Here is a 23,835-nt window from a genome sequence, read left to right as displayed (position 1 = left end):
TTATATTCTTAAACTTAGTTACAGCGCTTTCAGAAAGACATCTACTTTGATAAAGTCTACTCTCCACCGCTGTGTAATCAATTATTGTAAATGTAAATGTTATCAGGAAATGATCAGACAGGAGAGGGTTTTCAGGAAACACTGTTAAATGTTCAGTTTCTATGCCATATGTTAAAACAAGATCTAGAGTGTGATTAAAGTGGTGGGTGGGTTCTTTTACATTTTGAGAGAAGCCAATTGAGTCTAATAACAGACTAAATGCCATGTTGAGGCTGTCATTTTTAGCATCTACATGGATGTTAAAATCACCCACAATAATTATTTTATTTGAGCTCAGAACTAAATTAGATATAAAGTCTGAGAAATCAGACAGAAACTCTGTGTAAGGCCCAGGTGGACGATAGATGATAACAAGTAAGACTGGTTTCTGAGTTTCACAGCTGGGGTGGACAATGTTAAGCATCAGGCTTTCAAATGAATTAAAAGTCTGTCTTGGTCTTTCATTAATTAATAGGCTGGTGTGAAAAATTGCTGCCACACCGCCCCCTCGGCCTGTGCTTCGAGGTTTCTGGTAGTTAGAATGACTCGGGGGTGTTGATTCATTTAAACTAACATAATCATCCTGCTGCAACCAGGTTTCTGTAAGGCAGAGTAAATCAATTTGTTGATCAATTATTAAGTCATGTACTAACAGAGACTTGGAGGAGAGAGACCTAATATTTAATAATCCACATTTCACTGTTTTACTCTTTGGTTCAGATGTGGATACTGTACTGTTCTTTCTTTTTTGATTGTTTATGTTTAAGTTGTTTGTTGCTGGTTTTTAGTTTGTTTTTTGTCGTTTTGGAAGCTGACACAGTCTCTATGGAGATGGGTTTTTGGGGGGGTAGCAGGAGGAGAGAAGCTGCAGAGAGGCGTGTAAGACTGCAACTCTGCTTCCTGGTCCCAACTCTGGATAGTCATATTTTGGGGAGTTTAATAAATTTGTCCATATTTCTAGAAATGAGAGCTGCTCCATCCAAAGTGGGATGGATGCCGTCTCTCCTAACAAGACCAGGTTTCCTCCAGAAGGTTTGCCAATTATCTATGAAGCCCACATCGTTTCTGGGACACCACTCAGACAACCAGCAATTTAAGGAGAACATGCGGCTAAACATGTCACTCCTGGTCTGATTGGGGAGGGGACCAGAGAAAACTACAGAGTCCGACATTGTTTTAGCAAAGTTGCACATCGATTCAATATTGATTTTAGTGACCTCCGATTGGCGTAACCGGGTGTCATTACTGCCGACGTGAATTATGATTTTACTGAATTTACGTTTACCCTTAGCCAGCAGTTTTAAATTTCCTTCAATGTCGCCTGCTCTGGCCCCTGGAAGACAATTGACTATGGTTGCCGGTGTCTCTAGCTTCACATGTCTGAGAACAGAATCACCAATTACCAGAGTTTGACCCCCGGCGGGTGTGTCACCGAGTGGGGAAAAACGGTTAGACACATGAACGGGTTGGTGGTGTACCTGGGGCTTCTGTTTAGGACTATGCTTCCTCCTCACCGTGACCCAGCCGCCCTCTTTCCCCAGCTGCTTGGGGTCTGCCGGGGAACAGCTAGCGGGGCCTACGCTATCTTCGGCTGCACCAGCTACAGGGGCCTGGCTAGCTACGGGTGAATGAAGGGTGCGAAGCCGAGTCTCCAATTCAGTAATCCTGGCCTCCAGAGCTGCAAATATGCTACATTTGTTACAGATATCATTACTGCTAAAGGAGGCCGAGGAGTAACTAAACATCTGACACAATGAGCAAGAAAGTGCAGGAGGGACAGGTGAAGTAGCCATGGTGCTAACGAGTCGGCTACGAGCTAAGTTAAGCTAGCGAAACAGTACAGAGACAGTGAGTGAATACTTTGGCTATAAATTAGGTAGTGAGTACACAGAAAGTGTGCTTCGGATGAAGCACGTGAAGATTATACTATGAAAGAAGAATGTATTTAAAAGTTGTTAATTAAATTGCTAAGCAAATAAGCTACTCAGAAACACCACTGTGTTTGAGCAGGAACAGGAAGTGATACTCTACCGCAGAGCGAGCGAACACCAAGTGACAGCGCCACCTTTAGTTTTGGTTTCCTTGTTTTCCACTGGGTTAATGGTTCTGTCACTGTTTAGCTGACATAAACCAATGGTGGGCTATTAACAGCAACCAACCAACACAGTGATGTCACTGATGTCAAGATTTGCTCTAAAAACTAACTTAAAACACTGAATTTTTAAATCTAGTTTCATAGACTGAATGTATGACAGTTTTTTTTTTTTAAAGCAGGTGTCTATGATGAAAATTAGAGGTAATACATGTTGTGTTTCATGTCCTTGTTACATATAGTGCACAAATTTGATAATCATCATGTTGACTTAAGGTAGTCACTAACCAGGGGGCCAGCTTGGTGTGGAGGCAGGCTTGGCACACATCTTGTTGCCAGGGGTGCGATGCCAACTGTCACTCAGCCCTTCTCCAACCATCATGTCATACTGCGAATATGGTGAGCCCCCTGGCATCTTTATGGGGGTGACAGGACCTGGTAGGTAGAAAGAGAGCGATCACTTTAAGATGCGACTTCACAGCTAATCTTATTAACCCTTTCTGCCTGCACTATGAAATTATTTTCAAAAAAGTTATAATCTCACCATTTTTATGAAATGCATTCTCAGATGAGGAAGTGTCTGGAGAACAGTTTCCCTCCATCATCCACTTGAAACGGGACTGCTGACCCCCTAGGTCCTTCATGGCTCCAGGCCCCCCCACCACAGAGCCACCCAGGTCCAGACCTGTAAGGTTCACCCCAGATCCAAACCCTGAAGATAAATATTACAAAGGTTATTTTGTTTTAACACATATGTAGTAAAGTGAATCCACAGCTGCCATAAAAAAATAAAATAAAATAAAAAAAAACACCAACCTACACTACATTCAGTTAATTTCAAAATGAAAAAATGTTTCAGTTTCATTGCTGAAACAACAGTTTTAGGACACTTTTTTATTTAAAAAGTAATTGTTTACCAGAGTATGGTCCTAGATTTTTTTGGTGCAGGTCAGCCACAGATGGTGCCAGGCCTGGGTGGGACATGGGATCAGCCCCAGGCAGTTTAGGACCCCCTCCTCCACCTCCACCATGGTGGGAGGGGGATAGTTTGGAGCTGCTGCTTAACCCCCCGACCTGCCTCTGCTGCTGGAGCACCGCCATAATCCTGGCCAGCTGAGATGATATAACAAAAAACAAGAACAATCATTGAAGAGGTGGAAGTAAAAAACAAAAACAAAAACAAAACAAGAAGAGAGAAGTCTGTGTCTGTGTGTGTGTGTGTGTGTGTGTGTGTGTGTGTGTGTGTGTGTGTGTATACCTGCTGAGGGTCAGTCTGCTGACGTGTGTTTGGTGTGAACTTCCTCTGGTTTTGCAGTAGCTGCTGCTGCTGCTGTTGTTGTTGTTGTTGCGGCTGCTGCTGCTGCTGCTGTTGGAGGAGGAGCTGACAAGCCTGAATGAACATTAAAAAAGATGCAAAAGGACGTGAGATCGCAACATAAAGAAAAAAGAATTAAGAGCAATATTTTTGGACGTTCACTGTACAAGCCAAAAAAAAAAAAAAAAAAAAGAAAAAAAAAAAAAGAAGTTTTCTTCAAGACCAGTTTTAGGTCACATTTTGTTTTGCATCCTTCACACTGCAAAAGCATTTGAATGGATTTTACGGTTTCAGTGTTATAACAAAAAAAAAAATCGAATTTCCTTCTAGCTATTTGGCTACATAATTTCATATATATGCTGACTGTGTCACACAAATTATGCATGAAAATTAGTCACACATATGAGAAAGTAACAATCAGAAGGAATGACGCCTTGGTAACGGTGGTGTACGAAAAGTACAGATCAGATTCTCCAGTGGCTGCGTACAGCCTTGCCTATGCCCTTAGCAGATGTGTGCTGGAGCCCTGCAGTAGCCTTCAGAGACATATAATGCTGCTTCTCACCAGCTGAAACTGGATGTGGGGTGGGTAGATGCTGCTGAGCATTGCAATATGCTGGGGGGACAGCTGCGGAGGGAACACACCTCCCCCAACTCCTGCCACCCCTCCCACACCACCAACTCCCCCCATGTTTCCACTGGGAGGGGGCATCTGCTTCAGCACAGAGCCTGGCACCTAGAGACAGACAGCAGACGGGCACACCTGTTACCAAAGAAACATTTTGCTTTCCTGTAACTATAAGCAAGTACATTAGCTTCTTCCTGATCAACATTCAATCCCTTACATGGTCTCATCAGTTGGTGACAGAGATGCACTGACTGAAAGCTTCATGAAATCTTTTGCAGTCTGAAACACTGATTTTTTTTTTTTTTTTTGGTAAAAACTAAAACTGACTACATACATAATATTTCTAACTTTTAATAGAAATTGTAATGTATGGCCATATTAAAATGTTAACCATTTACTAACTCTAATAGTCTCGCTAAGTGCAGGGGGCTACAAGGCTTTTGATCGCTTTCACTTAAATGAGAACGTTAAGCAAGAGTTGCTTAACTGACAATCCTGTATTGTAAAAAAATGAGAGATGACTGGACACCAACCAAGTCTACAGACAGATCAGCAGATCTATGAACATGAGGAATGATGTATGCTACATTAGCATATTACTTTTTACTTAAGACTCATTATGTAATTACATAAGTAATGTATGCATCCATGTATGTATGTATGTATTCTAACCGTACTAAATTGAGCAATGCCAGAAAATGCAGGGCTCTAGAATATGAGTATTTTGTTACATAACACCAGCTACAAGGCAAATCTGGCTTACAAAGAAAAATACAGCCTTTACAGTTTCCAAGTTGAAATCATTCTGCATTTGTATCAGCTACATCCAATATAAACAATAAAAACAACATGGCACAAAATGGTTTAATGTATGACGCAGATGTCAAACTAAATTTACACCACATAGCCCACTTTGATCTTTAAGTGGGCTAGATCAGTTACTCTCCCCTTTCTAATAAAGTAAAGATATTTAAGTGAACATTTAGTGCCTGAAATGTCTTAATATAAGAAGATGAAGTACAATTTCAAAAACAGGTCTCAGTTTTTCTAAATAATAAATGTGAAAACTTACAGAATAAGTTCTGGTAGCTCATTGCCAAGACTATCCAATATTTAAAACAATAATAATAAACTTTTATCGTAGGTAGTGGAAAAAACAGGAACTTTTCTGTCATTTAAATTTAAATCTATTAGCTATTTACTTTGGTTTCAATGCCAAAGGGGGAGGTCTTTATCAGAAAGAAAAGTTGGAAAACCTTTCCAGTGAGCTGAAATGGAGTCTTCGGGGGGCTGATTCTGGTCCCAAGCCCATATGTTTGGCACCCATAATCTATGAAGTTTCTGCAAAAACTATCAGCAAAGAAAAGAAAAAAATTTTAATACCTGAGGTGACAGGAACTGATGAGGCACTTGCGCTCGTATCCCTGGTGACTGGTTTATCTGTGGGATACTTGGCTGATGTCTGGACTGAGCCATTCCTCCACTACTGCCAAAGATATTGTGACCAGCCTGCGATCAAACACAGAAAATTAAATGTCAGATGACCTATAGTGGAGGACGGAGTATGTGAAAATCTTAAAAAATTAAGCCGAATGTGACAGAAGGTGGATGTAAAACTTTTCATATTTATGAACATCGAATGAAAACGGAATATTTATACAAGGACTTTAAAGACATTAGGGCAGAAACAAAAGGAGTGATTATCTTACTTGTCTAAAGGGGATAGAGTGGTTGAAGAGGGAATGGGGCTTGTAGACAGAGGGTGGAGAGTACAGAGAACAAGGACCCTCCTCCCCAAGGCACCCATCCTGATTGATCAAAGGCAATGTCTGTCACAGTGACAGCCAGTGGAAGACCAGTTTTGGTGGTATATTATGGTGTAGGGGAAGTTTGAGGAAAGGAGAAATGAGGCAAATGGAACAGGCAGGAAGAAAAGGTAGAATCACAAGAGGAAAAAATTATGATAAAAGACAACATGTTATCTAGACATGAAAGACACGAGATACAAAGACATGGTAATGAGGCATCACCTTGTCATAATAAGCCCCAGCATCCCCAGGTGCTGCCTCTTTGGAACCAGGAGGACGATAAGACACCCCCACACCTCCTCCTCTTCCTCCCTTCCTCATGTCTCCATTGTAATCAGTCATTCCCATGCCTCTTTTATCCATCTCTATTTTCTTCTCCTGGATAGAACCTGAAGTTGGGTCAATGTTTGGGCCACTGGGATCATCATTCTGTCCAACAAAGAAACCCAATTTCACCATCATGAGCACTGCTTTTAACACTCACTGCACAGAACACTATAACGTGTCAAATGTAATTTATGTTAATTTTTAGTATGAATTCCTACCACAACAAGAAGTAAGAACGTTTCTATCTTACCAGCAACCCCATGTTAGAGAACTGTCTGTTAATAGGGCCCATCCATGACTCTCCTCCACCAGCTTTCAATGGGCCCTAAGAGACAAATACAAGGAGAGCAAAGGAAATGACTTTAAAGATTTTTTTTGTTATAAGAATTCACAATAAAAGCATTCAAATTGTGGGACTAATTCAAGTAAGTATGTTTACTCGCCTCTGTCAGTGCGCCCCAGGGCAGCTGTGGCTACAATGTAGCTTGCCATCACCAGCGTGTGAATGTGTGTGTGAATGGGTGAATGACTGAATGTAGTGTAAAGTGCTTTGGGGTCCATAAGGACTAAGTAAAGCGCTATACAAATACAGGCCATTTACCATTTATTTTAACTCTCCTAAGGAATGTTGACAAGACTAAATGATGGCTAAATAAATATATTTTTAAAAAAAAAAATCATGAAATTACTTCAAATAATTTAATGATTTTTTTTTTTTTTTTTTTTAAAAAACAGAACAACCTGTTAAGGACATCTGTCCTTCCACTTAGGTTGAAGACCTCAGATATTATCGTTTTGATTTTTAATAATTGATTTTTCCTTTACAGAGATCAATTTTCCCCAACAGTAACCCACCTTACTGCTGGGCTTCTTCCCACTGTGGCTCTGACCCCAGCCACTATTGCTTCCCTGTCCCCAAGATGACCCACTTCCCTGGGAGCCAGTACTATTCCACATGCCGCCACCTTCCTCCTCATCCTCCCAGCTTGGGTTACGTGACGCTGCCACAGGGCTCTCTTTGTTCCCCCAGCCATCTTGCATAGTCTTTGAACCTGCAGCATAAAAGTTACAAGCCATTATCAGATTATGATTAAAGCCATTAGAAAATGACATTTATATAAATACAAATACTTTAGTTGTGTGTCTACTGCATCATGCATCATAACAAAACCCGGTACAACCAATGCAAACCTCAAAATCAGACTGTATGACTAACACTTGTGATTCATTTCAAAGACGTGGTTTCGTTTAAAACTGATTTTCTGACCAGATTTGATGGGATTTGAAGAAGGGTTTCCCCAGCATGTTGTCTTTCCTCCAGCATCATCAGGGTCTCCCCAACCAGTCGGAGCATCACTAGGCTTCCCCCAAGCTGCTGTGCCATTGTCTACTGTAGGACTAGCTGGGGAAGTGCTCCCCCAGCCTGATGGACCTGCAGATACACATGGGCATGGTTAAGGTGAGAAACAAGAAAGAGGCTTCTTTTAATCAATGTTTATTTGTTTGTTTTTACAAAAAAATAAAAGTCTACACAAAGGACACTTCTTTGAACAGTTCATGGCTTCATGTGGTCTGGCTCACTGATCCAAAAATCAAAATGTTTTGTCTGCAACCATACTGGCTTCCGCTATCAGTCAGCAATGACGCTTCACTGCTACTGTGGTTCCACAGTCACGACTGCAAAAACGTCAAGCTGCTGCTTGGTTGACTACTTTCCCATGGCTGAGCAGGGCTCTAGAGTGCGACCAATTTGGTCGCAAATGCGACCAAATTTTTCAGTGGTGCGACTAAAAAAATATATTTGGTTGCACCTGTGCGACCAACTGTTCGGGTAGCAAAAAAAAAAAAAAAAAATCTGCAACCTTCCCTGTGGTCAACAACAGACACAGACACACATTATGCCCCTATCGTGGACTAAACCAATCAGAGATAGTAAGGGGCGGGACCTCTCTGATTGGCCGTGGTCCAGTTGAAAGTGCAGGTGGAAGAGAGAGGTGAGTAGCTTGAATAAAGCGATATCAATTCATTAAATCCTGAATCAACTTTTAAATATAACCGTGTTTTGCCAGAAACGCCAGATTCTCAGATTAAAGCTCACAAAACCATTTCAACAACAACCAAACAGCAAATGAGAGCAGGTACACGGATTCCACACAAAGACGTAAACACAGAACGGACCCGACACGTCAGAATCAACTTTGTCTTTCTCGGCTTTCTCACCCGACGGCCCGTAGACGAACACGCTGTCGGAGCTTAGCGATTCTGATGCGCTGTGATTACGTCTTTTTGCACTGATTCTGAGCTGCAGGTTTTGTCTCTCTCCAACCAAAATTCACCGAGCCAGCAGCAAAAGAAGCAGCAAACTGCGCTTCACATTTGATCAATGTCGTCATGAATTTTGCTGTTTTGCTTCCACGACTATTAAAATCACACTTCATGCACAGCTAGCTCTCTCTCTATCTCTCTCTGTACTTCAAGAACAGTTTCCCGTCTCCAATCTCTGTTTTCCGTATTATTCATTCGCTTATTACCCACCAGTCTACCGTTGTTTACAGCGCTGTCGGCTGCTGTCTTTTTCTTTTCTTTTTCTTTTTTTCACTTAAATGACCTCGGACAAGAAAGCCTATTTTTTCTGTTGTTCAATACTGAAGAAATTTAAACTTTATATGCAGAACATTGTAGAATATTTTTAAGGTTATCTGCTATAAAAAGCCAGACCAGGAAAATCTCCTTCATGTTTTTCTGTGTTTTATTCTCAGTTACTTTCACACAAAGGCATCTGCTGTGATGTTCACAATTCTGATGAAGTCAGTACTGATAAATGATCAGAATTATAATATTTCTGACTGTCTGAGGCTAAGTTGAATCGAATCGGGACTTTGAAAACCGGAATCGAATGGATTATAGAAATCAGTGATGATACCCAGCCCTAGTGAGCAGCCTAGGCACGACAGAAGTGGATGTAGCTGTAATAGGAAAAGAACTATTGCTAACTTTTCTGTTAAGTTAAGGTCTGATCCTTCTGATATTCATAGCCAGTGCTCTGACACGGTGTCATCAATCTTTGAATGCTGAAAAAGCACAGTGTATCCAGAAAAACACATTATATTATATAAATTATTATAAAATTTGTGTGCGCCTAACTTTTGTGCCGGTACGCCTAACTTTTTAAAGTTAGGCGTACCTGTACGCCCATGGCAAAAAGTTAGTCTAGAGCCCTGCTGAGCTGCTATCTTATAACACTAAACTTCAGTGATGACCTATATAACAGTTGCTCTAGCTGTCCCATTAAAACTGCACATTCAACAGTGGATTTCTGATTTGTTCACTTCATTCAAACAGTGATTTTTGGTGGCAAACTTCAGCTTCTTCAAATTGCTGTTTAAGCAATAAACAAATATCAATTTATACAAAGCAATTATACAGAAAACTGTTTTGTTTTGATTTCAGTACATTTAATATAATTTCCTTGTGTTTAACCACAAGAAAATCTTACTAACCAATGGGATCATTTTTATTCCAAAAAAGATAAAAATAAATCATAGTACAAATCAGACCTTTCTCATTTTCACATTACAATGTGTAACAATGTATAAGGTGTGAACGAGTTCAGCAACTCTGGCTATAAAAAAGACAACAACAAAAAAACAAAACAAAAAAAAACAAACCAAAAAACAACCAACAATACCTGATCTAGTTCACCTAGACACAATGCTTTCAAAGGAAGAAATGTTTCATCACTCATCTAAAGTGAAAACAATGCATTCAGATTAACTGTATCGGCTTTATCTGATCTAAAGTGGTCTGACCTCCACTTCAAGATTTCGCTGCAACAAGGCAACACTTCCTGCACAGAAACCCCGCTTGTGAACCACTTGAGAGTTTAAAATCCTCCAGTGCATACAAAATGGTCACCATTCAATTTAAATTTGGGGAAAGATAAAAAGTCAAAGGGAACAAAAATCTGGTGAGTAGAGTGGGTGGTGATCAACAATGATGACTGGTATGCACGTGTGCCAGTGTACAAAGACACAAACTAAAGTTAAAGTGGTTTGTGCCAAATGCATTTCCTCAGATTAAAGGCTTTTTCACACCGGGTGTGTAATATCTATATAAATATTTTTCTGCATTAAAAATATTTTTCAGGCTCGCCCATTCTTAATGCAGCCAGTCACACCAATAGTGTATTTTCACTGATATGGAAATAATAAAATGATACCATTTTACCTCAGACACACAGCTAAACACACTCGGCTCTCTGAAATTGTGTTCCCAACTCTGCCAAGAAGTGTTCAAACTTGCCTATGACATCCTTTCATACGTAAGAAAGCCGTGATACAGCTTCAACTCCTGGATCAAACCTTGAAATTCTCCCTACTCCTGCCTTCCTGTGAGAACTGGATGAACCAAGAATTTGTTTCTTCATTTTCTTGTTTATAAACATCAGGACCAGCTCATCATCACTTCATGTCAACCTCATTTTTTATTTCAGTCTTTAAAAAAAAAAAAATTCTACAAAAATGCAACGCGCTTGGTGTGTATACAAGTTATTTGGCTGGTTCTGATCCGTAAAATTCTGAATTTCGCATTGTTTTTTGCGCAGCACGTTCAGTGTGTAATGTCTTTACGCAGACTTGAGTCTGACCCTGAGGGAGACTAATTCAAAATGCACAAATAATAAACAGTGACAGAAATGATAAGCATGCGGCAGGTTGCATTCAGGTTTGAAAACTATAACTATACCACTAAAAAGTCCTGTTTGGAATCTGAGGCCAGCTATGATTACCAGCAATGATTCTCAATATCTAGGACAGATCAGTTTCCTCCATAAGTTTATCACTGCTCTTTGAGAACATTTTGACATGATGGTGGAAATGCAAACAGTCAGATAAAAGAAATTAACAGAGGTGAACAAGGAGACGAACTGCAACGAGAAATTTATAAAAAGTTTTATCAGGTATTGTTTTGGATTTGTATGGGTTGAGTTATGGAACTTATGATTACACCTTGGTTAGTTAAATTAAATTCCTAATAACTTACCCATAGCGGAAGACTTCCCAGGTCCAGTGTTGAAGTCTCTGTTACCTCCAAGTCCTGCAGTCTGCCTGCTGGGCTGCTGCTGCACTGGAGGTCCCTGCTGTTGCTGCTGTTGCTGCTGCTGCTGTTGCTGCTGCTGGGCCTGGGCCTGGCCCTGGCCCTGGCCCTGGGCCTGGGCCTGGGCCTGGACTGCATGACCACTGTTCTTATCCCACAGGTTGACCGGTTTGTAATGATCTGGGTCTCCCCATGCTGATGTTCCATCATCTACTTCATTCTTCCGGCTTATGGACTGCGGCGAGGGTTCCTCCCAGCCGCTTGGTTCAGATCCACTTCCATCTCCTCCAGGGACACCAGGGATGGGCCCTGAAGTCCAGCCTGAGCTTTGGTTCTGATTCTGGGCTTGAGAGATGAGTTTCCTCCCCCCACCCCCTTGCATAGCCCCTTGGTCCATTGCTTGGTGCAGCTGTGGATGCTGTGATTGTTGCTGTTGCAGTTGTGCCTGTGGGCCTGTGATGGAGCCCGACTGGCTGTTTGGCATCTGGTGCATTTTGTTTCCTCCACTCCAACTTTGTTGGGGTTTGGACCCCATGCCTCCAACAACACCAATACCCCCTCCTCCACTTCCTCCACCACCTGTTCCCCCTGCCCCCCAGGTCCTCCGGGGAGCACTTTCACCCCAGTCTCCCCACCCACCCGCACCTAAATCCCCACCTGAGTGCCCTCCTCCATTCTTCCTCTCATCTCCCCACCCTCCTCCACCACTGTTTAATTTGGAGTCTTGCTCTCCCCAATTCTTACCTACCCCAGCCTTCTGTTCTGATCCCCACCCACCCCCTGCATTCCCACCCATGTCTTTCCACCCTCCTGTCCCTTTTTCATCCTGACTTCTTCCCCAGCATCCAGTCACAGGGTCACTTTGTTGCCCAAGATCACCCCATCCTCCTTTTTCTCCTCTACTATTGCCTCTGTATTCATCACTACCCCAACCTGTGGCTTCCTGGCAATCCCCAGCCCCCATCCCTCCTCCACCCCAGCCTGTAGCTTTCCCCTGTTGGCTAGGGCCTGGCACTACCCCTGACCCTATAACAGGTCCAGTTGGAGTCACTGGCCCAGATTGTGATACGCCAAGATTTCTCATGTTGGGGCCGATAGGTGGTGGGGCTCTCCCAGACAAAGAAGCCCCACTACTGCTACTGTTGCTGCTGCTCTCCCAGCCCTCACCAGAGGACCCAGTGGATGGAACCAGGGAAGGGCTGACCCCTGGAGTCACAGAATCAGTGCTTGAGGTCCTAGGTCCACTAGAATATTGAGAAGGACCACTGAGAGAAGGTGGATGTTTTGATGTAGCTGATGAGGATCCACCTTTACTCTGTCCTGCATGTTTATCAATGTTCCATTCTGTGTTTTGGCGGATCTGTGTCTGGCCCCAGCCTGTGTTAGACAGGACCCGAGGATCCAAATCAGAGCGATTTAGCAGGCTCTGTAAGGCAGCTTCTGCATTAACTGCCTGCCGACGTGGTCGGCTGCTATTAGGCGCGCCCCCACTTCTAGAATTTCCACCACTGGACGACGATCCTCCTTGTCCTCCTACACCCTCACCCCATTCCCCTGTTTCACTCTCTCCTTTCTGATTGTCCCAGGCTCTGGTAGTAGTGGTGGCTGTTGAGGAAGAGGAGGAAGCAGTGGGCGGGTTCCCGGCTGTGCTGCCTCCACTACTGCTGCTGTTACTGCTGCAGGCTCCACTCATTCCCTCACCTCCTGGATTCGGTCCACCAACCCCAACAGAGTTTCCACCCCACTCACTACCAGAAATCCCTCTTTCACCACCATCTCCCGATAACCCCCACCCTCCCTGAGATACCCCAGAGGTTTGACTCATGTTGCCCCCATTTCCAGCACTACCCCAAACATTAACCCCACTTGTGGAACTTTGATAACCCCAACCTGAAGTCCCATTATCCCCTTCTGCAGCTCCAAATACCCCCGTGCAAGTTCCTCCACTCTCCCAACCATCAGTCCTTGAGGCACCCTTTTTGGAGTTAGCTGCAGGGTAAGAAGGCTGGCCTCTCCATGAGGAGACAAGGCTGTGCTCTTCACTCATCCCACTTCCTCCCGCACCATGGTCCATTCCTCCCCCTATCCCTTCTCCCCCCGCAATTTTTGGTCCCGCTGATTTACTGTCCCAATTCCCTCCACCCATTTCTCTGTCTCTGGGTGGCATTTGGTGAAGTTGGTGCTGATGGGTGTTTGATTGATTCACAGATAAAGATGGGTGACCCCCCAGGACACCGGCTGCCCCTAGGGAAGCAGAGTTGTTGGCAGACCCGCCAGGGCCCTGATGGTGAAAGGAAGACTGACCTCCTTCACCTACAGCAGCGGGGCCATCCTGCTGCACCAGTGCAGGCCAGGCTGAAGGGTTGGCATTTGGATTGAAGTTGGCACCTGGAATCCCACTGCTGCCATCAACGGAGCCACTGGCATCATGGCTCCCTGGCACAGCGGGGGCTTTGGAAAGTGAGGAGGACTGTTGTAGCAGAGGCCCAGCTGCAGTTACTGCAATACCTCCTCCAAGATGACCCTGGGAGGCAGCCGTCACCCACGCTGAACTGCTGGACGACTGCATACATTCATTGGGCAAAGAGAACGAGGAAGTGGGTGAGGATTGGTTGCCAGAGGCACTAATGCTATTCACAGGCATTCCGTTGTTGCCGCTGCTCCCTCCATCACTGCCAGCAATACTAGGCCACTCCTCTAGGTCATTGCCATCAACAATCACCTTCTCCCTGCCCTGAGAGGAGGCCTGGCTGCCTGAGCTTGCCCCCCACATGGAATTTGCATAATTAGAAGTAGTAGTAGAAGCAGCAACTGATGATGAGGTGAGAGCCAATGAGGAGGCAGCTGTGCCGGAATCTGTAAAAGTAAATCCCACAAAAGAGCAACTTTAGACTCTTCATCAGTTAAAAAAAACCCAAAAAACATTAAATAATGCAGTAAATGACCTGTGCTTTGACAGAGCTATGTAACGTTTGCGGATCAGACAGTGCTTTACAACAGCTGTTTCCAAACATGCAGAGACACACCAGGTGGAGCTTCAAATGTTTACATTTGCTCCAAATGTTTGAGTCAGTCACATCAGACAGGAAACAATTCTGAGAATTCACAGTGAGGAAGCAGACATCTTCTCTGCTCTGTTCACACATGGCCAAGGTAGCACCCTTGACTAATAATACAAACAATATTGGTTTAATCACCCATCTCCTGTTTTCTGCTATGTGAGAAAACCATCTAGATTATGCATTAACTTGATTTTCCTGACATTTCCCAGAATTAATGTGTGACAATAGCCTCTATTTCACAAACACATCACAGGTTGCAGGCCTTCAATGCTTGCCTGCCATCGTGAGTAACTCCTTTTTCAAATGACTCTTTAGCAAGTAGACAAGAGACTCTACACCAAAAACACCACCCTGTGATTAGTTGAAAAACCCGCTTTAATACATGTGACCAACAGCATTGTTAACACTTACCTGAAACAGCAGCCATGTTTGCATTGGGGCCATCTCCTCCCACCCCCCCTCCCAGCAGCATGGAGGACAGTGGCGGCTGACCCCTCTTCAGTAGCACTTTATGGTCCTGCTGGCAGCGGAATCGTGGCGGCACTTCTCTCGGCATGTAGCGCGGTGGCTGCTGAGGCGCCTGAGTTCCGCCTCCGCTACTTGCACTGCTGTTTCCAGCAACACTGGAGCCGCCAGCGGTGGAGGAAGAACTGGTGGTGGAGGTGGGCTGTCCGTTGGCCACTGCCAGGCGCTTGGCATTGTTGCCGCCCTGTGATGGGGTGGCAGCACTGCCAGGGCCTGAGGTGGCTGGAGATGGGGAGGCAGAGGGGGTGGGTCCAGGGCTGGGGGAGGCAGAGCTGCTCTGGGTAGCAGAAGACTGGGCAGAAGCTGGCTTAGTCAAGTCTGGCACTACAAGAAGAGCAAGGAGGTGAGAGAGATATTTGTTTAAGCAGGTGCATTTTAAGAATGCAAGTTTTATTTACTTCAAATGTAACCTCTAATCAAGCATTTGCCAGAAATGGATAACAAACTGGACTATAAAACAAAGAAATCACTGATGCAGATGAATGTGCTCTTGTTTAAAAATTAAAAAATGCATCAAGTGTTGTCCAAAACATTATTAAGCCAGAGAAATAATAATGTTACTGTGACTGTGATGCCATCACAATCTTTTTAGACATAAAAATATTTAGCAGCAAATTTAGGAGCAAACTAATATTTATATCAAACTCCATAAAAATATATCACTGTGCTGCTTACCTTTGTTTTTTTGCTCTGCAACCTAAAATGAAGAGAAGCCGAAAGTAGTGTTAAAATTTAGTTTGTTTTTTGTTTCTTTTAGAGCCAGACAAAGAAAGGAAACTGTTTTTTGTTTTTTTAAAATGTTATTAGTCTTTCACTATTCACATAATCTGTCAACATTTAGTCCTCACAAAATTAATGTAACATCTAAGGACATTTAAGGACAAGAGATTTAATTGCAACAAGTTCAACAGCTGCAGTGTTGACTGCAACTCCATAGCTTCAGGAAGCCCAAATTAGCCAAGATCATGAATCAGGTATCTTGTCAAACATAGTTAAATTGTATATACGTGTATACCAAAAATCTGAAATGGCATAATGTAAGATCAAAAATTCAAAATCCAAACTAAATGCTGTTGTTGAACCCACTGACTTAATGTGACAGTTCAAATGTGTCAACCTGAGAGCGCACTGAAGTCACTTTAATAGAACCATACATATATCCATGCAGAACTGCCATTTTAAATGATATGGGTGAATGTGCACATATTTTACTGCCTGCATACTGTGTCAAGATACAAATGTTCATTTGAATTTGAGAATATCTGTCCTAGAGGACATGGAATCTGGTAATACAAACACACTCACCTTCTGAGAGGCTTCCCTTTTCCTTTTTTCGTCTTTTTTCCTTTTCTTGTCTTCCATGAACTACTGCTCCTGTCCTGATGCTCCTTTCTTCTGTAGAAAAAATAGCAGGCTATTCAAAATTGTAATTTTGTATCAACTATTTTAGAACAAGCAACAGTTTGTTTTCATATTTTCTAGATTTTTCCTGTAAACCAAATTTATTCCTCAAGGGAAAAAAAAGAAAACATTTAATTCTAACTCCATATCAGACACAATCTCTGTCACTACACTTCCACTGGACAATTGGATAAACGGACCTTTAGGTCCTGTAGGTCCAATCAGTTACATATCCAGGAACCCATACCAGATAAACTGAAAGTTTGAAATCTAGATTTGTTTTTGAGACAGTGTGCTGGCAGTTACAAATCCAGAATCACACTCTTTACTGGCTTTAAATAAATAAAATAAGAATAATAAAAAAGCAGATTTCAGCTACAGCAAAGAGTGCATTGTCATTAGGATTCCCCATAGCTCCTCTATGATCCCTAGAGCAGGATGTCAGGGACAAGCTAAACATGGTATTGTTAGATTTTTCAGTTTGAAGATGGAACAGCTGAGCTATACTACGATTTTTAAACGAAACGAATGGTTTATACTGTTTATTTAACAGGGTGATAGAAATGTCATTCATTTCTATTAGAGCGGAACCAGGGAAGCGCCCGTAAATGCGCAAAATGTAAATCATGTATGCATTACAATATGGCAATAACCGCAACATTAGCATGTCTGGGTTCATGTTAGCACGTTAAAACACAAGTCGTTAGTTTTCTCCTTTAAAGGGGCTCGTTTAAAGCAAAACCCAAGCAATCTGGTATGCTCCGGCTGCCTCGGTCTTATGTTGGTTTCGTTTTTGCTTCGTGTCGTTAACACTTCCATAAAGCAGGATTCCTACATTTGGGGACAGCGACCTGTCATCGTCCCTGAAGCATTTATGATCTCAGGCCTGAAGTATCAGAAAGCCAGACATCATCACGATGTTATTTCAATCTGTCAGATCTGCAGTATAGTAAACCTTATCCAGCAGCTCCAGCAGTTTATGCGTGACATACCTGTCAACGTTATTCCAAGCTCACCAGCATTCGGCAGCTAGCCCCACAGCACAAAAAGGTTTGAGTTTTGAGCTTAAATGGAAAGGCATATTCAAAAAACTGAAGACACGGGTGAATAAATCCGCTTTAGCTGAAATAGTCAGACACATTCATCCTCGCCCCTTCAGGTTTACACAAGCGGCAAGTTCAGTAGATGCTGCTAATAAAATATTTCGTCGAGGCTAACGTTAAGGAGGGGTTCAGACTAAAATACGTGGACACGGTGCACAGCAGGCATTGACGAGTTCAAACCAACGCAAGTTCAGTAACTGCTCTATTAAGTGTACACAACGTTCTTGAACAGCAAACACATAAGAGGGCCAAATACCCAGCTCAGCTAACGCAGTGCCAAAAATACTGCTAAAACGGCGCTAATGCTACCGAACATTAGCCAGATAAGCTAAGGTAGCATTATCCAGTGACAGCAGCAATTACAAGTAGCCAGGTTAATGGCGCTAGCTTGGTTTGCAAGCGCCGTGGCATGGCATTCCATTAAGATGCAGCCCACTCGCATGCATTCAAACAACGTCCCCGTGCAACGCCGAGAAATGTAAAAATTTCACCCACTTACCTCGGGAATCACATATGAAGATACGCTAGCGTGCTAGCTAGCTTAGCTAAAGTGCTTCAGTGCGATTTTTTTTCTAGCTTTTTGAGGCATTCGTCGAGGCTACAAGAACAGCGACGCCTGAGCGGAGAATCAAGTAAAGTGTCAGAAAATGAAAATACACGCGTAATAACGTACTGGTTCGTGAGCACTACCGTTATAATAGTGTAAACCCTAATGTGCAGAAGAATTTAAATTCAAAGCGCTGTGGAGTCAGTCGGGTGACGGGCGGCCATTTTGCTGCTCAGCATGAAGCGTCTCCAATGACCAGCCTGTAGCAGCTGCGTGGAAGCCCTCTGACTGGCTGGCTTCTGCCTGGAGGGATGCATAAAACAGGCTATTTGACCTCCATACACTTCTGACAGTCAACTTATTGCTTATTTCGTAAGGGCTGCTTACAACTTTCTCTTCATAGCATGAGTCAGAGAAAAAGGGGAACGAGGAAAAGGAAAAACGAGGATGCCTCTGCAGGAGTAAAGGAGGGCGAGGACACCGAGGAGAGAGGACACAGGAAGAACATCCGCGCAACTAAGAAGTACATTGGAGCTCATGTTGGCATTCAAGGTAGGGCCTAATGTCGTCTTCTTGGAACCCTTTAAGATAAACACACTTACTTACACTTGTGTGACGTCACGTCCACAGGTGGGATATGGAAAGCCGTGGAGTCCTGTACAGAGATGGGTGGCAGCAGTTTCGCCCTGTTCCTGGGCTCCCAGCGATCGTGGAAGAGGCCTGCATTGGACCATACAGCTGCAGCAAAGTTTCAGGAGTTGTGTTCCCAACAGGGGTTTGACCCAGCTCATATCTTGCCTCATGGTTCCTACCTGATGAACTGTGGATCTCCTAAAGAGGGTCCGTCAGACACTGATTATTGTCTACCATTCCTTTCATGCCTAGTTATCTCTTATTATTCTTTGCAGAATTATTCTCTGTTTTGGTCTAACCTGCATACCATGTTTTCAACTAGATGTGTTTGAAAAGAGCCAGGCCATGCTGGTGGACGAGCTCAGCCGCTGCAACCTCCTGGGTCTCAGCCTCTATAACTTCCACCCCGGCTCCTCCCTGGGTACCATCACCACTGAGCAGTGTGTGGACAAGATTGCAAGCGCCATCAATTATGCTCACCAGCAAACACCATCAGTGGTTACAGGTACAGAAGGCTGCCAGAGCACCTGAAACAACCAGCAGTGTGTATCTACCTTGCAGTCATTGCCTTTTTGATGAAACCCATATGCAGAGACACTGCCAGAGGTATTAATAAAACTCATAGACTCCATCTAAAAGATGGACATAGGTTCCCAGTCTGAAAAGTGAAGCCAGTGTATTCTTTCTAACAACCAACAGGGGGCAGCAACTCTGGTTGCAGAAATTGTGGTTTCATGAATAAGACAACAACTGAAAATTCCAAGTTCCCAGTCGAAACTTTTTTGTGGAACTCCCCTTCAGCTCTGGTTTCCCACTTGGAAAATTGAAGCAGACCAACATGCCCCGAGTTAGCAATCCAAGATGGCGGCACTGAACATAAAAAGCAATAAAACTATAAACGTTTAATCTGTACTGCCACTGTACAGAGCACTGATCAGGCTAAAGAAAAGTAAGTATTAGCCATTATTGTCAGTGAAACCTGAATGGCTCCACCTGGCAAAGAACCAAAACAAATCCTGTTTTTTCCCAGCTTTTTCTAGAACGGCGGCACTCCAGAGATCCGATATCAGAGTACACGGGTATGACTCTCTGACCTCAGCAGGCACTATACCAGTGGGTTTATAGCTGGTTTGAAGTCTTATTTAAATACAGCATGAAGCTCATATTATAGAAAATGCATATGAAGGAGCACAAAATTGGGTAGACCTTAGTGTGGGCCTGTGGCAAGTAACTACCATATGAACTTGCTCACCTGGTTTTCAAAACAGAAAGAACCCAATAGCAACAAAGCTCAGCCAGAGGTTTCATAACAAGACTTTACTAATTAATGACGCCATAGTGATTGTATCCATATTTTATAAACCATATGTCACAAAGAACTTCTTTATTGTATTTGGTTCTAAATCCTGTGCTGTCCAGCAGAGGACTATAAATCATTACCGTAAAGGTCAGTAGCTGCTCTGGCATACTGTAAACCAATTAGCAGTGCATGTCAATCTTACTAAATGTCCTATCCTCCCCGTTTCTAAAAGATGAGTTTTTAAGCCAAAGTACAAAAGGGAGATAAACAATGTAGCAAAGAACCAGATGTCAAAAACTCAGTGATTTATGCCTTAATACACAAAAGTGCTCCATCAAGCCTGTGTGGGTGGGCAGGGAAAGGCGTATGTATGTTTTTGTGGTTTTTGTGTACACTCCAGTTATACATCTGGTCTCTGGTGAATACATATTACCGAAAGGCTTGACTAAACAGATATGCCTTTAGCAGACTTTTTAAAAGGAATCTACTGAATCTGCAAACCTTTAGAGTGGAGGCAGCACATTCCACACCAGCAAAGCCTAAAAAAACGTGATCACCCAGAGGACTGTTTGTGGCGGCGCTTGTAGCATAGAGGTAGTAGAGTCAGGTCTGAGTTTTTCTAACACAAGAATCCAAAGAATCCCCACACAAAATATAACTTCATGTTGTTAAGCTTTCTGTTAGTGGACTAAATCTCTTTATATATAGTTATTATATACACTCAGTAAAACCTTTATTAGATAATCCATGCTACTGTGGGGCTGGACCCACTTTTGCCTTTAGAACTGCCTTAAGTTTTTGTAGCACAGTTTCATCAAGGTGCTGCAAACGTTATGGTCTATACTGACATGATAGCATCACACAGTTGCTGCAGATTTGTCAGAGTCACATGGGAATCTCTTGTTCTACCAAATCCCAAAGGTACTTCTTTTAGATTGACATCTGGTGACTGTGAATACCATTTGAGTACAGTACCAACAATAAAAAAAATTCAGACCCTACCATCCAAACTCATCAGACCAAGTAATGTTTCTCCACTCTCCTGTTGTGTAGTTTTGGGGAGCTGATTTTAACCGTAGCCTCAGTTTTCTGCTCTTAGCTCAGAGGAGTGGGACCCATTCTGGTCTTCTGCTATTGTAGCCCATCTACTTCAAGATTTGATGTGTTTTGTGTTTGTGCTCTTCTGCATATCATGGTTGTAACAAGTGGTTATTTAAATTACCTTTGCATGTCTATCATCTCAGAGCAGTCTTACCATTTTCCTCTGACTTCTGGCATCAACAAGGAATTGACACCCAATTGATATTTTTTCTTTTTCGGACGGTTCTCTGTAAACGATAGAAGTGGGAAAATCCCAGAAAATCATCAGTTTCTATATTATTTAGACCAGCCCAACCATGCGACATTCCAGGTCACTTAAATCACCTTTTTTTTGAGCATTAGATATGCATGTTGAGCATGCATATCTAATAAAGTGCCTGATGACTGGATTTTGATGCCTATCAACAGGAATGATGTTTGCATGGCACGTTTGTTAAATACAAAGCCATTTGAACTTTGCCTGACATTTTAATGTTAACAAAAGTTTGACATAAATGCCAGTGCAACTTTCAGTGGTTAGAGCTGTCACCTCCCATCAAGAAAGTCTGCGGTTCGACCCTGCTGATTGACTGGGTGCTCTCGCTCTCCAACTTTCTCCCACAGTACAAAGGTATGATGTCATGTTAGCTGTTCTGCGTTTGATAGGTTTAGATGTGAGCATAGGTAGCACATTGTGTGGTGTGATGGACGCAACCAAGAGTGTACCTGGGCCTTTTACTTGTTGACGCCTGGGGTAAACCGTACAGCAGAATACAACAGCAAAAGCTGCGTTCAGACTCTGTTTGAAGAGATAACGGCAGAGAAATATTAAAAATGTATGAGTGTGTCATATTAAAAACCTCTTTTATTCTTTCTTTGTCTCTCACTCTCTGGGCTTTCTGTGTGGTCAGTGTTAGAGAACATGAGTGGCCAAGGCAGTACGGTGGGCGGCAAGTTTTGTGAGCTAAAGAGCATCATAGACAGAGTGAGAGACCAGACCAGAGTAGGAGTATGTCTGGATACCTGCCATGCATTTGCAGCAGGTGAGTGAAACCTGATAGCAGCCTGTTAACCTCAAATTTGCTTTCTGTCCAACAGGGCTGTGATACCTTAAAATATTCAACCTGGCATAAGACCTGAAAGAGTTTCTTTCTGTGCTCAATTGTTGTTTTATGTCTCGTCTTGGGAGGATACGACCTTGCTGCAGAGGGAGGCGTGAAGGCCATGCTGGATGAGTTTGACCAAGAAGTGGGACTCCACTATCTCAAGGCCATTCATCTTAATGACTCCAAAGGTATAGCCAGGGCATAGAGACAGAAAAATCACACATGCAAGTCTCTAGTTGTCTTTCCTTATTCTTTCTGTGTAACCTGAAGGTAAACTTGGCTGTAACCTGGATCGGCATGAAGATATTGGTAAAGGTCACATTGGAATCTCTGCATTTCAAGAAATTGTCAATGAGCCCAGACTGGACAACGTCCCTCTGATCCTGGAGACACCCGGACGGTGAGATGGTTGTAGAAACTGTGGGTTTGTTTGTTGTATATGGTAATGTATTTTATTCATTTCCAAAACAGGAGCTGCTCATCCTGTTTTCAGGTTCCTCTTTAACATGGCTGCTATGTTCTTCCCCACAGGCCTGGATTTGAATACGCTGAGCAGATTGACCTTCTCCATTCCCTGTGTGAGAAAAAGTGAGAAAAGCACTACTGATTAGTCGGCACTGATAAACTGAACTCTGCAAACGCACTGTTAGCTGTGAAGAGAAGAGTTGTTTTTTGTCTAGTACCAAAGTGGAGGAGTGACCTGTTGTGTCATCTCTAAACACGGTCATATTATTAGTTTCACCACATGAACAGTTTCTCCAAATTACAAACTTCGTCTTTGAATACTAATTAAATAAAGGTGATGTTGGAAGTTTTTATATGGCGTGGGGAGGAGTCTTGTTCTGAATGAGCCTTTAGGGGGCAGCAGAAACACACAAATGTAACCCAAACCTAATGAGACTTTGGTTTCAAAGGGTGCCGGTAGAATAAGTGTGAGGAAATGGTTTGCACATTTGTATTGTTTTTATAGTACACGAGAGGTTTGTTTTTAACTTTATGCAAAAAGAATTTAAAAAATTGCTGATAAGTGCAACAAACTGAATTAAACGGAGGAAACATAAATTATTGATCAAAAGGTAAATAAACCTTTTTGGATGACATATTTCCAATGGCAACACAAACACAGGCATACAGATAGAATGATACCTATACCTCATTGAAGTTTCAAACAACACTTTTGTTAAATACTAATTACATTTTGTTACTATAACTAAATTGCTGTAAGTTCTGTACTTTTTAATCTGTCATATATTACTCAATTTTCTTTTAAATGCAGGCCTGCATGACAAAATTAGAAAGCAGTTTTATTTTCCTACAACGAAAAAGAAAAATCCCGTTCAATTCTGTTTGCTTTAACTCAGTGCCTCATCAATGGGACCTGCTCCAGATTTACCAGTCAAATTCTGTATGCAACTATTACAGACCCTAACACATGACAATCGGCCATTTTTGAGATGGGGCCAATGACTGGAGTTTTAAAAACTGCTCATATCACATTACAAATTATATTCCATCGCCATTTGTAAAAAAGGGATAAATAATTACATTTACTTGACAGCTGTCACAAACAAACACACCACACTCGCAACCACAAAGAACCCCCGTCTTCCTTCTTTGAATGCCTCCAGCTCTCAAATAGCAACACTCTGGAGCAGCTGTTGAGCCATAGGAGGTCATTAGTTAATTTTTTCACACCTACTCTATTTAACACCCTGTGGTGTGCATGCACACACACATGCAAAGGAAAACATTTGCAAGCAGTGAAGGCTTAGAAA

The 23,835-nt window shown here is 42.7% G+C and overlaps 2 protein-coding genes across 7 annotated transcripts in view; one reads left to right on the top strand and one right to left on the bottom strand.

Moving 5' to 3' along the window:
• Positions 1-18,010, bottom strand: part of tnrc6ba (trinucleotide repeat containing adaptor 6Ba) — a 29,286-nt gene extending 11,276 nt beyond the window's left edge. For 2 of the 5 annotated variants that reach the window (XM_084938259.1, XM_084938263.1), the window contains exons 1-16: positions 17,894-18,010; positions 16,196-16,285; positions 15,566-15,587; positions 14,777-15,214; positions 11,250-14,159; positions 7,477-7,641; positions 7,065-7,261; positions 6,460-6,534; positions 6,105-6,311; positions 5,784-5,903; positions 5,458-5,583; positions 4,012-4,182; positions 3,390-3,521; positions 3,049-3,244; positions 2,676-2,843; positions 2,420-2,566 (exon numbers count right to left, since the gene is read on the bottom strand). In XM_084938259.1, the coding sequence (XP_084794385.1) occupies positions 2,420-2,566; positions 2,676-2,843; positions 3,049-3,244; positions 3,390-3,521; positions 4,012-4,182; positions 5,458-5,583; positions 5,784-5,903; positions 6,105-6,311; positions 6,460-6,534; positions 7,065-7,261; positions 7,477-7,641; positions 11,250-14,159; positions 14,777-15,214; positions 15,566-15,587; positions 16,196-16,252 (5,131 nt within the window). In that variant the 5' untranslated portion in view covers positions 16,253-16,285; positions 17,894-18,010. Of the gene's footprint in view, positions 1-2,419; positions 2,567-2,675; positions 2,844-3,048; positions 3,245-3,389; positions 3,522-4,011; positions 4,183-5,457; positions 5,584-5,783; positions 5,904-6,104; positions 6,312-6,459; positions 6,535-7,064; positions 7,262-7,476; positions 7,642-11,249; positions 14,160-14,776; positions 15,215-15,565; positions 15,588-16,195; positions 16,286-17,283; positions 17,783-17,893 lie in introns of those variants that run through there. The other 3 variants (XM_084938260.1, XM_084938261.1, XM_084938262.1) reach the window with 3 other exon arrangements.
• A 335-nt stretch (positions 18,011-18,345) lies between these two features.
• On the top strand, positions 18,346-22,878 carry LOC146382008 (uncharacterized). Of its 2 annotated transcripts, none has more exons than XM_084938265.1 (7): positions 18,346-18,493; positions 18,572-18,781; positions 18,897-19,079; positions 21,866-21,997; positions 22,144-22,248; positions 22,331-22,460; positions 22,592-22,878. In XM_084938265.1, exons 1-7 carry the CDS (start codon positions 18,346-18,348, stop codon positions 22,650-22,652), a joined length of 969 nt encoding a protein of 322 aa, XP_084794391.1. In that variant the 3' UTR covers positions 22,653-22,878. The 2 variants fall into 2 exon arrangements, with proteins under 2 accessions (XP_084794391.1, XP_084794392.1); XM_084938266.1 differs by having other exon boundaries at positions 22,331-22,480.
• The last annotated feature ends 957 nt before the right edge of the window (positions 22,879-23,835 follow it).

The sequence above is a fragment of the Perissodus microlepis genome, chromosome 8, assembly GCF_051167445.1.
Source record: "Perissodus microlepis isolate ML-2025 ecotype Zambia chromosome 8, ASM5116744v1, whole genome shotgun sequence".
In the NCBI taxonomy this organism is placed as follows: Eukaryota; Metazoa; Chordata; class Actinopteri; order Cichliformes; family Cichlidae; genus Perissodus; species Perissodus microlepis.
This window is presented reverse-complemented; position numbering and strand designations above follow the sequence as displayed.

Bases quoted from the DNA above. Each gene is read 5' to 3' on its own strand.
- LOC146382008 (XM_084938265.1), top strand. From the start codon at position 18,346: ATGAGTCAGAGAAAAAGGGGAACGAGGAAAAGGAAAAACGAGGATGCC. The intron at 18,494-18,571 runs GTAGGGCCTAAT...TCACGTCCACAG, and splicing joins AGCTCATGTTGGCATTCAAG to GTGGGATATGGAAAGCCGTG. The intron at 22,461-22,591 runs GTGAGATGGTTG...TCTTCCCCACAG, and splicing joins ATCCTGGAGACACCCGGACG to GCCTGGATTTGAATACGCTG.